The following is a 13,558-nucleotide window of genomic DNA, read 5'->3' as shown; positions in this document are numbered from 1 at the left end:
ATAGAAAGAAAGGGCTGAGACAGAGCCTTTTCCAGAGGAATAAGATAAAGGTGCATCCAGGACTTACAGGTAATTTGGATGAAAGGTTGCAGATCTAGGTGTCTTGCATTGGGACTTGATATGACTAGCTTCAGAAGTACCTGAAGTGCCTGTGTATATAATCTTTATAATACCTTGAGGCAACTAAGTAGTTGTGTTTTCCTCATAGTTGCCTTACCTCTCTTCTTCCTTTCTTGGTATTAATATGTAAGCTTGTCCACTTAATTTCAGTATTGAGTTGCCAAATGTAAGTTATTGTGGTTTAAAGCTAAGGTGTAAAGGGAAAATATTGCTTAGGATTAGCATATATTTTTCTTTTGAATTTAATATGCAATCTGTACTTTTTTCTGAAGTTATTTGTTATGGTTATGCTATTGGTTGGATTATAAGTGAAATCAGTAAGACCGAATAGAATATAGTTAGGAGGATAGAATCTGGGGCCAGAATGCTCAAATATATATTCTGATCCTGCCACACAGTAGCTGTGTGTGTATTCAGACAAATTAAATTACTTCTGCCTTTGTTTCCTAATCTGTAAAGTGCAGACTCTGAGGGCTAAATGAGATAATAAACATAACGCACTTTTGGCCGGGCGCGGTGGCTCAAGCCTGTAATCCCAGCACTTTGGGAGGCCGAGACGGGCGGATCACGAGGTCAGGAGATCGAGACCATCCTGGCTAACACGGTGAAACCCCGTCTCTACTAAAATATACAAAAAATTAGCCGGGCGAGATGGCGGGCGCCTGTAGTCCCAGCTACTCGGGAGGCTGAGGCGAGAGAATGGCGTAAACCCGGGAGGCGGAGCTTGCAGTGAGCTGAGATCCGGCCACTGCACTCCAGCCTGGGCGACAGAGCGAGACTCCGTCTCAAAAAAAAAAAAAAAAAAAAACGCACTTTTTTTGTTGTTCTTATTTCTATCTTTTGTCAGAGTTTTTAGTGGAAGAAAATATGCAAATATAAGAGACTTTCTGAGAAATTCCAGTCATCCAAAATTTGAGATGGAAATAATCAGTATGAATGCATGGTTTATTTTCTTTCCAAGTGTATTTTCTAGCTCTGGCTTGGAAGCAGTGACCAATCTAATAATGACGAGCACCTCTAGTGACCAGATTGTAGTCTCTCTGTACTTTTTCTGACTAAAAGGGATCAAGGATCCATGCTGATAAGGCTGATTAAAGACAGGGGCAAGAAACATACAAGCTAAACCTAGAATATCACATCATAACAGAAAGGAGAAGTGCTCACAAATATTATTGGAGTAACATCAAAAGATGAAGGAGCCAACATGAAGAGGCTGTTTTGTTGGCCAAAGATGGGACAATTTGAGCATCAAAAAAGATTGATACAAGCAAAATATTTATGACTGAATTAATAATGATACTGAAGGAATGAAATATTTGGTTGTCTTTGGGCAATGTCAGGGCCCTAACACATTATTCTGAAAATTTTGAAATAATGTCTTTGGACTCCTTTTTTTTTTTCCCCTAAAAAACAGAAAAAGAGGTTTGCTCTGTTGCCCAGACTGGACTGCAGTGGCACAGTCATAGCTTACTGTAGCCTCACAACCTCTTGGGCCCAAGTGGTCTTCCCACCTCAGCCTCCCAAGTAGCTGGGACTACAGGCACATACCACCATGCCCATTAATTTTTAAATATATATATATGTAAATATATATAAATATTTTTTCTTTTATACAGCATCAAAGATAAGCCAATAAATATATATATATTTTTTGAGATGGAGTCTCACTCTGTCGCCCAGGCTGGAGTGCAGTGGTGAGATATCAGCTCACTTGCAACCTCTGCCTTCCGAGTTCAAGCGATTCTCCTGCCTCAGCCTCCTGAGTAGCTGGTACTATAGGCACGTGCCACCATGCTTGGCTAATATTTTGTATCTTTTAGTAGAGATGGGGTTTCACGGTGTTAGCCAGGATGGTTTCAATCTCCTGACCTTGTGATCTGCCCGCCTTGGCCTCCCAAAGTACTGGAATTACAGGCATGAGCCACTGCTCCCAGCCTTTTTTTTAAATTTATTTTTCAGATGGAGTCTCACTCTGTGTCTAAGGCTGGAGTGCAGTGGCATGATCTTGGCTCACTGCAACCTCCACCTCCTGGGTTCAAGTGATCCTCCTGCTTCAGCCTCCCGAGTAGCTGGGATTACAGGTGTGCACCACCACACCTGGTTGTTTTTTGTTTGTTTTTTGTTTTTTTTGAGAGGGAGTCTCTCCCTGTCACGCAGGCTGGAGTGCATTGGTGTGATCTCAGCTCACTACAACCTCCGCCTCCTGGGTTCAAGCAATTCTCTGCGTCAGCCTCCTGAGTAGCTGGGATTACAGATGCCCACCACCACGCCCAGCTAATTTTTTGTATTTTTAGTAGAGATAGGATTTCACCATCTTGGCCAGGTTGGTCTTGAACTCCTGACCTCATGAGCCACCCTTCTCAGCCTCCCAAAGTGCTGGGATTACAGGCGTGAGCCACTGTGCCTAGCCTAATTTTTGTGTTTTTAGTAGAGATGGGGTTTCTCCATGTTGGCCAGGCTGCTCTTGAATTCTGGACCTCAGGTGATCTGCCTGCCTCTGCCTCCCAAAGTGTTGGGATTACAGGTATGAGCCACCACACCCGGCAAAATTTTTTAGTTTTTAATTTTTTTTTTTTTTTTTGAGACGGAGTCTCGCTCTGTCGCCCAGGCTGGAATGCAGTGGCCGGATCTCAGCTCACTGCAAGCTCCGCCTCCTGGGTTTATGCCATTCTCCTGCCGCAGCCTCCCAAGTAGCTGGGACTACAGGCGCCCGCCAACTCGCCTGGCTAGTTTTTTGTATTTTTAGTAGAGACGGGGTTTCGCTGTGGTCTCGATCTCCTGACCTCGCGATCCACCCGTCTCGGCCTCCCAAAGTGCTGGGATTACAGGCTTGAGCCACCGCGCCCGGCCAGTTTTTAATTTTTTTGTAGAGACGAGAGCTCGCTGTGTTGCCCAGGCTGGTCTCTGACTCCTGGCTTCAAGCGATCCTCCCACGATCCTCCCACCATGGTCTCCCAAAGTGCTGGGATTACAGATGTGAGCCACTGTGCCCATCCTGGACTCCTCTTAAAGCAGAGATTGAGACAGGGATTTGCCAAAGTTGGTTTATTCTGGAGATAATTTCAAGAAGAAGTAAGGGAAGGGGGAGAATGAATTGGGGAGTTAGGAAAAGCCAATGATAGGTACTTTATTGAGTTTCCTGTAGGGAAACGGGATCTCCAGGAAATTCGCAAATGCCTCCCAGGTTTATCCATCTGAAAAATTGGAGCTCCCTGCCCCCACCCTCATACACCTACATTTATAAATGTTCTTTTTTTTTTTTTTTTTGAGACGGAGTCTCACTCTGTCACCCAGGCTGGAGTGCAGTGGCTCAATCTCAGCTCACTGCAAGCTCCACTTCCCAGGTTCACGCCGTTCTCCTGCCTCAGCCTCCTGAGTAGCTGGGACTACAGGCGCCCGCCACCATGCCCAGCTAATTTTTTGTATTTTTAGTAGAGATGGGGTTTCACCATGTTAGCCAGAATGGTCTCAATCTCCTGACCTCATGATCCGCCCGCCTCGGCCTCCCAAAGTGTTGGGATTACAGGTGTGAGCCACCATGCCCAGCCTATGTATGTTCTTCTTAAGGATTTTCTCTGTCCAGTGTTTCTGGGCTGCTCCTGTACTTTAGAGGTTTTGGAGAAAGCCCTGAGATAAAGAAGCAGCCTTGTGTAAAGTATGTGCTTACGGGTGGAAAGAAGCAAGACAACTGAAATGTGTGTGGGATTGATTGTCCACCACAGCAGTGAGTCAGGTGATGTGATAAGAAGCACAAAACCATCTGCTGCAGAAGGGAAAGAATAAAGTATCCTGTCTTTACTGTGCTTAGTATGCTTCAGAGCATCCAAATATTTGATGAGGGACACTTGTTCTTTATGGAATAACTGGCTAAAAAATACAGAAGGCATGACAGAATGAGAAAATCATGGTTTTCAACCTTGAATGAAATAATGGATTTAGGCAGTGATCACTAGTAGCTGCCAACATCACAGAAAGACATCAGAGGTAACAACTCCCATGGAAGTACAGAACACTCCCTATGGAATATTGCCTCTCCCAAACACGAAACAAGAGAAACCAAGTTGAGCCTTTGGATCTAACTACAACTTTATAGGGAACAGAGGAATGTATTAAACACTATTACAGGAGTGTCACTAGCAAACTCCAGGCAGTGGGAAGCTAGAGGACAAGGGACAGCATTTTAGGTTTTTTATCCAAATAAGTTGCAAGAAAAAGGGCAACATTTAGGTTGTAAGACTAGAGTCATAATCAACCAAATGCCACATATAGATCTTAATCTGAATACTGATTTGAACATACCAGTTGTTAAGAAAGATATTTTTTAATCAGGAAAATTTGAGTACTGACTAGATAGTATTAAGTTTTGCTCATTCAATCCCCCCGCCCCCCGACCATTTCTGGCAATTTTGGCCTTTTTTTTTTTTTTTTGGAGACAGAGTTTTGCTTTGATTGCCCAGGCTGGAGTACAAGGGCACGGTCTCAGCTTGCTGCAACGTCTGAGTTCAAGCAATTCTCCTGCCTCAGCCCCACACAATTAGCTGGGATTACGGGCCTGTGCCACCACGCCTGGCTAATTTTTGTATTTTCGGTACGGACTGGTTTTCACGATGTTGGCCAGGCTGGTCTCGAACTCCTGACCTCAGGTGATCCGCCTGCCTCGGCGTCCCAAAGTGCTGGATTACAGGTGCAAGCCACTGCACCCAGCCAATTTTGGTCATTTTAAAGGACTGCTAGCAGCATTTTGTCTACTTTTTAAGAGTCAGGGTTTTTTTGTTTGATTTTTGAGATAGGGTCTCACCCTGTTGCCCAGGCTGGAATGCAGTGGCACCACTACCTCTCACTGCAACCTTGACCTCCCTAGGGCTCAGTTGATCCTCCTGCCTCAGTCTCCCAAGTAGCTGGGACTACAGGCATGCACCACTATGCCTGGCTAAAAAAATCAGTTTTAACAGATTAACTGTTGTAAAAGCATGAGAATAAAAAAATTAGGGGTGATAATTATATTCTGGGAGGAGGAGGGTTGGGGGAGAGACATCCAGTTATCTTCAGTTATCTTCTAATTATTGGAGGTGGGTTCATAGATGTCTTATGTATATAAACAAATTATATATTATTGAGGCCAAAGTAGGAGGATTGCTTGAGGCCAGGTGTTCGAGACCAGCCTGGGGAATGTAGCGACACCCCATCTGTACAAAAAATTTAGCTGGGCATGGTAGCGTATACCTGTGGTCCCGGCTACTCAGAAGGCTGTGATGGTAAGATCACTTGAGTCCCAGGGGTTTGAGTCTGCAGTGAGCTGATTGTACCACTGCTCTCCAGTCTGGGCAATAGAGCAAGATCCTGTCTCAGAAAAAACACATTATTATATATCTAATTCTATGTAGTAAACAATTATTAAAATGATACAAAGGGGAATGCAGTGAGTAAAATTCAGAATGAGTAATCGTGTAGGATTTTGACTTTGGACCATTACATAAATGTGAAGAAAGCAGTGAAGGGAAACTTGTATTAAATAGACCTAAGATTATATATCAGCATATCAACTGTATGCTTGTGTGTATCTTGTTGGCATCTTGATATGAACAAACCTCATGTAAAAAGATAGTTATTAGCAATCGGAAATAAACACTTATTGGATATCTAATAACAAGGAACTTTTGCTAATCACTTTTAGGAGCAATAATCCTGTTGTGGTTATGTTGAAATAAAGCTCCTTATTTTTCACTGTTGTTTACTGGAGTACTTCAGCATGGCATGCTATGTGAGGGAGACTTAGTACAGGTTTGGGTATAGAATAAACAAGATCAGATTATCATACTCGTTAATTGGAACAGGTGATGGGTATATGGAGGCTCACTTTCTCTAGTTGGTGTTAATTAGATTTCTCTAAAATCAACTTAAATCAGTTTCATCGATTACTAAAGATCTTGAAGATGCCCTTCCGAGTCTACATGAGCTGCTTTATGGATGCTTGTTAAAAATTAATTTTAGTTTTGATTTTTTTGTAGATAGGCAGGGCTGTTGGAGGAGGGAGTGTCTCATTTTGTTACCCAGGGTGGTCTGGAACTCCTGGTTTTAAGCAATTCTCCCAAAGTGCTGGGTTTACAGGCATGAGCTACCCTGCCAGGCCTACTATTGACTCTTTCTTTTGGAATTAAACATGCTTTTATTTTTATTTTATTTTATTTATTTTTATTTTTTTTGAGACGGAGTCTCGCTCTTTCGCCGGGGCTGGAGTGCAGTGGCCAGATCTCAGCTCACTGCAAGCTCCGCCTCCCGGGTTTACGCCATTCTCCTGCCTCAGCCTCCGGAGTAGCTGGGACTACAGGCGCCCGCCACCTCGCCCGGCTAGATTTTTGGTTTTTTTTTTTTTTTTTTTTTTTTTTTTTTTTTGAGGCGGAGTCTCGCTCTGTCGCCCGGACTGGAGTGCAGTGCCAGATCTCAGCTCACTGCAAGCTCCGCCTCCCGGGTTTACGCCATTCTCCTGCTCAGCCTCCCGAGTAGCTGGGACTACAGGCGCCCGCCACCTCGCCCGGCTAGTTTTTGTATTTTTAGTAGAGACGGGGTTTCACCGTGTTAGCCAGTGGTCCGATCTCCTGACCTCGTGATCCGCCGTCTCGGCCTCCCAAAGGCTGGGATTACAGGCTTGAGCCACCGCGCCCGGCCGATTTTTGTATTTTTAGTAGAGATGGGGTTTCACCGTGTTAGCCAGGATGGTCTCGATCTCCTGACCTTGTGATCCACCCATCTCGGCCTCCAAAGTGCTGGGATTACAGGCTTGAGGCACCGCGCCCGGCCTAAACATGCTTTTAATAAATGATTATTGAATTTTCATAATAATATTTCTAGCAGAGTGGGCAGTTTTTAAATTTCTTTCTTTTTTTTTTTTTTTTTTTTTGATACGGAGTCTTGCTTTGTCGCCCAGGCTAGAGTGCAGTGGTACGATCTCAGCTCACTGCAATGTCCACCTCCTGGGTTCAGGCGATTCTCCTGCCTCAGCCTCCCGAGTAGCTGAGATTACAGGTACCCACCACTGCGCCTGGCTCATTTTTGTATTTTTAGTAGAGACGGGGTTTTACCATCTTGACCAAGCTGGTCTTGAACTCCTGACCTCATGATCTCCCCACCTCGGCCTCCCAAAGTGCTGAGATTACAGGCTTGAACCACTGCATCTGGCCTTTAAATTTTTAATCTATTAGCCTGAGAACTAAAATTTACCCTATTTCCCTCACCCTATTTCCCCTCTGGTGGGGGAAACCTTAAACTGTGTTGATTTTTTTTTTTTTTTTTTTTTTGAGACGTAGTCTCACTCTGTCTCCTAGGCTGGAGTGCAGTGGTGCAGTCTCAGCTCACTGCAACCTCTGCCTCCCGGGTTCAAGCAGTTCTTCTGCCTCAGCCTCCTGAGTAGCTGGGATTACAGGCGCATACCACCAAGCCCAGCTAATTTTTGTATTTTTAGTAGAGTCGAGTTTTCACCATGTTGATCAGGCTGGTCTTGAACTTCTGACCTCGTGATCTGCCTGCGTTGGCCTCCTAAAGTGCTGGGATTACAGACATGAGCCACTGCCCAGCCTGAATTTTTAAAAATAATGCAAGTGCTTAAATAATTCAATTTTTCCCCCCCATTCTCAGAAATGCGTGGCAGTTGTTTTTCTTGGTCCCTTTATAAGCTATAAGAAAATCATTCAAAATGTTAGTTTCTGGATGGTGGTTCTGTGAGTCTTTTTTTCTTTTCCCCCAGTCTATATATTGTAACAGATTTTAAATATCAGTTGAATACTTATCAGATGCCAAGCACTGTTCAAGCTCTGAATGCAGCAACGAACAAGATAACCTAATTAGTCCCTGTTGTTATGGAGTGTGCATCCTATGTATTTATGTGTGTTTTAGGAGGTGGTGAAACACTAATTTATTTGCTGATAGTTAAATTGAACTTTAATGACTTGGTAATCAGTATGATAGAAACACTCTATTAAAATATTAATACCTTTTCTTGACTTGTAAGTATTTAGAATCAAACCCAAATATAAACTAATTCTCAAATCTCAGATGGAACGTAACCAAAGAAGCAGTAGAGTATTTTAATTGTATAGCTGACTGAGATAGATTTTTCTCCAGTTCTTTCCATGCCAGAAGTTTGTGTTTATCTCTGCTGGATGATTATAATTCATGCCTTTGGTTCATTCCTGTTAATGTTGAGACTTTCGGCTCTTGTACTGATAAGAGCAGAGCACAGGGTTAGGAGCCAGAGGTAAACATCACACAGTTTAAGATTAGTTACTGAACAAATGGGAAAGAACAATTCTAGATATCAAAACACTAACTGCAGGGCCGGGCGCAGCAGCTCACACCTGCAATCCCAGCACTTCGGGAGGCTGAGGCAGGCAGATCAGTTGTGATCAGGTGTTTGAGACCAGCATGGCCAACATGGTGAAACCCCATCTTTCCTAAAATAAAAAATACAAAAATTAATGGGCATCTAATAATCCCACCTACTAGGAAGGCTGAGGTAGGATAATTGCTTGAACCTGGGAGACAGAGGTTGCAGTGAGCTGAGATTGCGCTACTGCACTCCAGCCTGGGTGAGAGAGCGAGACTCCCATCTGAAAAACAAAGCAAAACACTGCATAAAAATAACTCAGATGTTTGTCTAAAATGACACTTAAGAGTATCAGGTAAGGGAAGCTAGAAAACTATTTAAGGGAAATAATTATTCTGGAGTAACATTCAAACTTCCAATAATTAAATGGGTGTTGGATGTACGTTTTGAAGAGTGGGTAGAAAATCCATGGGATTCTTGAGTATGAGATTCTTAAGAAGTCTTTGTGAAAACATGGCAGATGGATTGCTTTTTGTGTGTGTGTGAGACAGGGTCTCAATCCGTTGCTCAGGCTGGAGTGCAGTGGCATGATTATAGCTCATTGAAACTTTAAACTCCTGGGCTCATGTGGTTCTTCCACCTCAGCATCCTGAGTATCTAGGACTACAGGCGTGTGCCACCATGCCAGGCTAATTTTACTCCTGGTCTTAAGCACTCCTCCCACCTTGGCCCCCCAAAGGGCTGGGATTATAGGCATGAGCCACTGTGTACCGCCTGGATTACTCTTAATGAACAAAAGATAGTATCCTATTTGTGAAGTGAATATTTATTTTTGTAATGTGTATGATCATGTGCTAATTAACCTGAACTCTCCATGTGTATTTACATGTGTACTTTTGGGAAAATTTTTTGGTAATATATACACCCTGCAAAATGAGGCCAGTGGAGGTGAATACTTAGTTTCTTAACACTGCTGCAAATCCTTACTGTGTTAGATACTTGATTAAAACAGAATAGGGCCAGGCATGGTGGCTCAAGCCTGTAATCCCAGCACTTTGGGGAGGTCAAGATAGAAGGACTGCATGAGTCCAGGAGTTCAAGATGAACCTGGACCACGTAGCGAGGCCACCATCTCTATAAAAAGTTGGCTGGATGTGGTGGCATGCACCTGTAGTCCCAGCTACTCGGGAGGATGAGGCAGGAGAACTGCTTGAACCCAGGAGGCACAGATTGCAGTGAGCTAAGACCATGCCACTGCACTCCAGCCTGGGCGACAGAGTGAGACTCCATCTCAAAACAGAACAAAAACAAAAACAAAAAACAAACCAGATCAGTAATTGCATATATGTAGTAAATCATACCTTCATTAGCCAGGTAAATATAGTGTGAGCAACTTTTTTTTTGAGACTCACTGTTTATTTTTTGTTTGTTTGTTTGTTTTTGAGTCTCACTGTCACCCAGGGTGGAGTGCAGTGGCACAGTCTTGGCTCACCACAAACTCTGCCTCTTGGGTTCAAGCGATTCTCCTGTCTCAGCCTCCTGAGTAGCCGGGATTACAGGCATGTGCCACCATGCCCGGCTAATTTTGTATTTTTAGTAGAGTTGGGGTTTCTCCATGTTGGTCAGGCTGGTCTCGAACTCCTGACCTTTGGTGATCCGCCCACCTAAGCCCCCAAAGTGCTGGGATCACAGGTGTGAGCCACCACATCTGGCCGCAATTTTTCTTTTAACTGAGGCAACATATAAGAGTTGTGAAATCTATGAATTACAGACCTTTTTATTAGGGTATATTTTTTAAACCTTTTATAGAAAATACAGCCCGACACAGTGGCTCACACCTGTAATCCCAGCACTCTGGGAGGTGGAGGCGGGCGGATCACTTGAGGTCAGGAGTTTGAGACCAGCCTGGTCAACATGGTGAACCCCCATCTCTACTAAAAACACAATAATTAGCTGGGTGTGATGGCGCATGCCTGTAATCCCAGCTACGCAGGAGGCTGAGGTGGGAGAATTGCCTGAACCTGGGAGGCAGAGGCTGCAGTGAGCTGAGATTGTGCCACTGAATTCCAGTATGGGCGACAGAGCGAGACTCTTGTCACACACAAAAAAAGAAAAATTATAAAACTTACATAAAAGCAGAGAGGTACCTGTCCTGAAGCTTTAACAGTTATTATCACATGAGTTATTTTGAAACAAATCCCAAGCTAGCATTTTGTCTGTAAATTTATACTAGCTATAGTTTGGATTTTTTTTTTTCTCTTAAACTGGCATTCTCTTTTATCTCTTTGGTATATTTTACCCTGATAACTGTGCTTTTACTTTGTCATGAAAATAACGTAAAAGTGCTTCTCTTCCTTTCCTCCTCCGTTTTATGATTGTGGACAGGCTGTACCTGAGTTTAGTTAATCTAGATTTTCTTTGATGTTCTCGAAGGGATCAATGGCAGCTGTGGTATTTTGTTTGTTCTCACCCTTTTGGGGAAAGGGAAGAGGCAAAGGACTAAACTAGGCTATGAATCTGGACTAAACTGGTGTTTTGCTCTGATACTTCAAAATTGTGGATTATTTGACCTGGAAAGAAAAGTTCACTATAGTTTTTGGTTTTTTTCTATTTTTTCTTTTTCTTTTTTCTTCTCTTTTCTTTTTGAGACAGGGTGTCACTCTGTTGCCCAGGCTGGATTGCAGTGGTGCAGTCACAGCTCACTGTAGCTTTGAACTCCTGGTCTCAAGCAATCCTTCCATCTCAGTCTCCTGAGTAGCTGGTACTGCAAGCACGCAACACCATGCCCAGCTAATTTTAAAAATTTTTTAAAAGATTTTCGTAGAGATGGGGTTTGGCTTTGTTGTCCAGGCTGGTCTGGAACTCCTGGGCTCAAGTAATCCTCCTAAAGTGCTGGGATTACAGGCATGAGCCACAAGGCCTGTCCTATAGTTCTAATTGTAGAAGTTAAGTAATTTATTTCACTTGAGATGTCAGGCTCTGTTGCTAGTTTTTGTTTTATTTTGTTTTTAATAGCTAGTTGAGTAAATCCTTCCTTCTTCAAAGGAAGTGACTGGCATGTGACTTCTATAGTATGGTCTCATACAATTAACATACAGTTGTGTTATTTGCATCACCCTCTTCCTTCCCTTATACGTATGTATATACATGTGTGGGAGGCATTTGAACTAAGGTACTGATTTTTCACATTTTCTCTACTGTGCACTACTTTCGCAGTCTGAAACCTCTGAATCTCTTATGTTTCAGGATGTCTTATTTTTTATTTTTTTGAGATGGAGTCTCGCTCTGTCGCCCAGGCTGCAGTGCCGTGATGCGATCTCGGCTTACCGCAACCTCCGCTTCCCAGGTTCAAGAGATTCTCCTGCCTCAGCCTTTGGAGTAGCTGGGACTACAGGCACCTGCCACCATGCCTGGCTACTTTTTTGTAATTTTAGTAGAGACGGGGTTTCACCACGTGACCAGTCTGGTCCCAAACTCCAGACCTCGAGTGATGCACCTGCCTTGGCCACCCAAAGTGTTGGGATTACAGGCATGAGCCACTGTGCCCGGTCTTAGGATGTCTTAAAATGCATAAAATACATAGGATTGTAAAGGAAACCAATTATTTTGAAATGTAGTTAGCAGAATGTTAAAACTCAGTGATAGGTGCTTAATATAATAAGTAACAAGTTCTAGCAACACATCTAAGTTTCACAGTAATGAGTGTAGATGATATTTAAAGATCTTCAACAGTCTAATGTGGTATGAAAATATCTGATTTATATTGATGTCAAAATTACAAGTACTGTAATTCTGTGGTTTAGTGCCAGCATTCATAATTGAAGGACATGTTAAATTTCAGTTAGGGGATAGTGAAGATAAATGTGTAATTTCCTCCCACCCACACCTCATTTTTATTTCCCTGAGTTTTATCTATGGACTCCTTAGCTGTGACGGTCAGAGTAAGATCACCTGGACTAAGGCCTTGTTTGTGTCCTGGGATGCCTAATTTGAAGCTAAAGAATTTGAACTTAGAATGTAGTCATCAGATAAGTGTGTTTTAAACATTCTGTCTACCAATTTTAGTGACTTTTAAAATAAGTCATAACAGTCCAATAAATACTGGATCTCCAAATGGTCTCTGCATTTTATGACTTTACTTCTTTGCTTTTCCTTCTTGGGCTGTATTTTCTTAATAGATATTGGTTTGTAATTAATATAGAGTTAATATTTTAAGTAATTTCTAAACTTCCATGTTGGCTATTATTGTCTTGCTTTTATGTTTTGTTTTTCTTTTAAAAAACGTTTTAATTCTTCTGCAGGATTCGGAAACTTCAGATACGAAATATCCCGCCTCACTTACAGTGGGAGGTAAGAATTTCTATATTTAAAATTAAGATCTAAGTATGGAAACCTATTGCTGTTAGTTTTTTCAAAGCTTTTTCTCCTTTCCTCAACTCTTGGGTGTGCTAGAACATAAAATTCTTCTCTTATGACCCATGTCTTAGTGTGGGATTTTCTTCGTAAGGGCACAGTGTATCTTTTAAAAATCTGCTCTTTGGGATAAGAAACCAAAAATTGAAATATATTCTTGGGTAACTAGGTAATCTTTCTCATTCAGTCCCTTCCCAAAAGGATTTTGTTGATTTCACTTCTTTCTGATCAATTTGCCAATTGTATTTAAATATGAAGCTCCTATCTTGGCAAAGTTTTAAAACAACAAATACCTGCTACTTTGTGCTTTTATTTTAAGATGTTATTCTGCTTCCTTTTGCTCAGATGGTGGCACTGCACTGATTGTGTAATGTGCACAAACACAAACTATTTAGCACAATTGAATAGCCTGTGTCAGCAATTTCCAAAGCATAATAATGATGTCATGGTGAGAATTTGAGACACCTGTAGTTGAAGGGATAAAAGAAAATGTCTTTTGATTCTTCAGACAATGGAACCTGAAAGTTCTTAAAACTCACCTTGGAGAGGGTGGTGCAGAGAAACTGCTTAGCTTTTATGTATTTCTAATATAAAAAAAATCAAGAGTAACTAGTTATGTGTGTTTTAGATTAGTCTTCTGTTTGGTTAAAAGGTTACTTTGGTGGGAAGTTGAGGGAAGTTGATGTAAGTCTGATTCTCCAAGAT

General features: G+C 42.3%; 1 protein-coding gene across 2 annotated transcripts in view; it reads left to right on the top strand.

The window, feature by feature from the left end:
* IGF2BP3 (insulin like growth factor 2 mRNA binding protein 3) overlaps positions 1-13,558 on the top strand; it is a 156,908-nt gene that overhangs the window by 42,392 nt on the left and 100,958 nt on the right. For both annotated transcript variants that reach the window (XM_033192407.1, XM_033192406.1), the window contains one exon: positions 12,742-12,790. Coding sequence is in view for 1 of the 2 variants with exons in the window: in XM_033192406.1 (XP_033048297.1) it covers positions 12,742-12,790 (49 nt within the window). In the remaining variant the exon portion in view is untranslated. The remainder of the gene's footprint in view (positions 1-12,741; positions 12,791-13,558) is intronic.

This window comes from Trachypithecus francoisi, unplaced genomic scaffold, assembly GCF_009764315.1.
Source record: "Trachypithecus francoisi isolate TF-2019V2 unplaced genomic scaffold, Tfra_2.0 Lachesis_group4, whole genome shotgun sequence".
In the NCBI taxonomy this organism is placed as follows: domain Eukaryota; kingdom Metazoa; phylum Chordata; class Mammalia; order Primates; family Cercopithecidae; genus Trachypithecus; species Trachypithecus francoisi.
The sequence above is the reverse complement of the archived record's forward strand: the minus strand, read 5'-3'. Positions and strand labels throughout refer to the sequence as shown.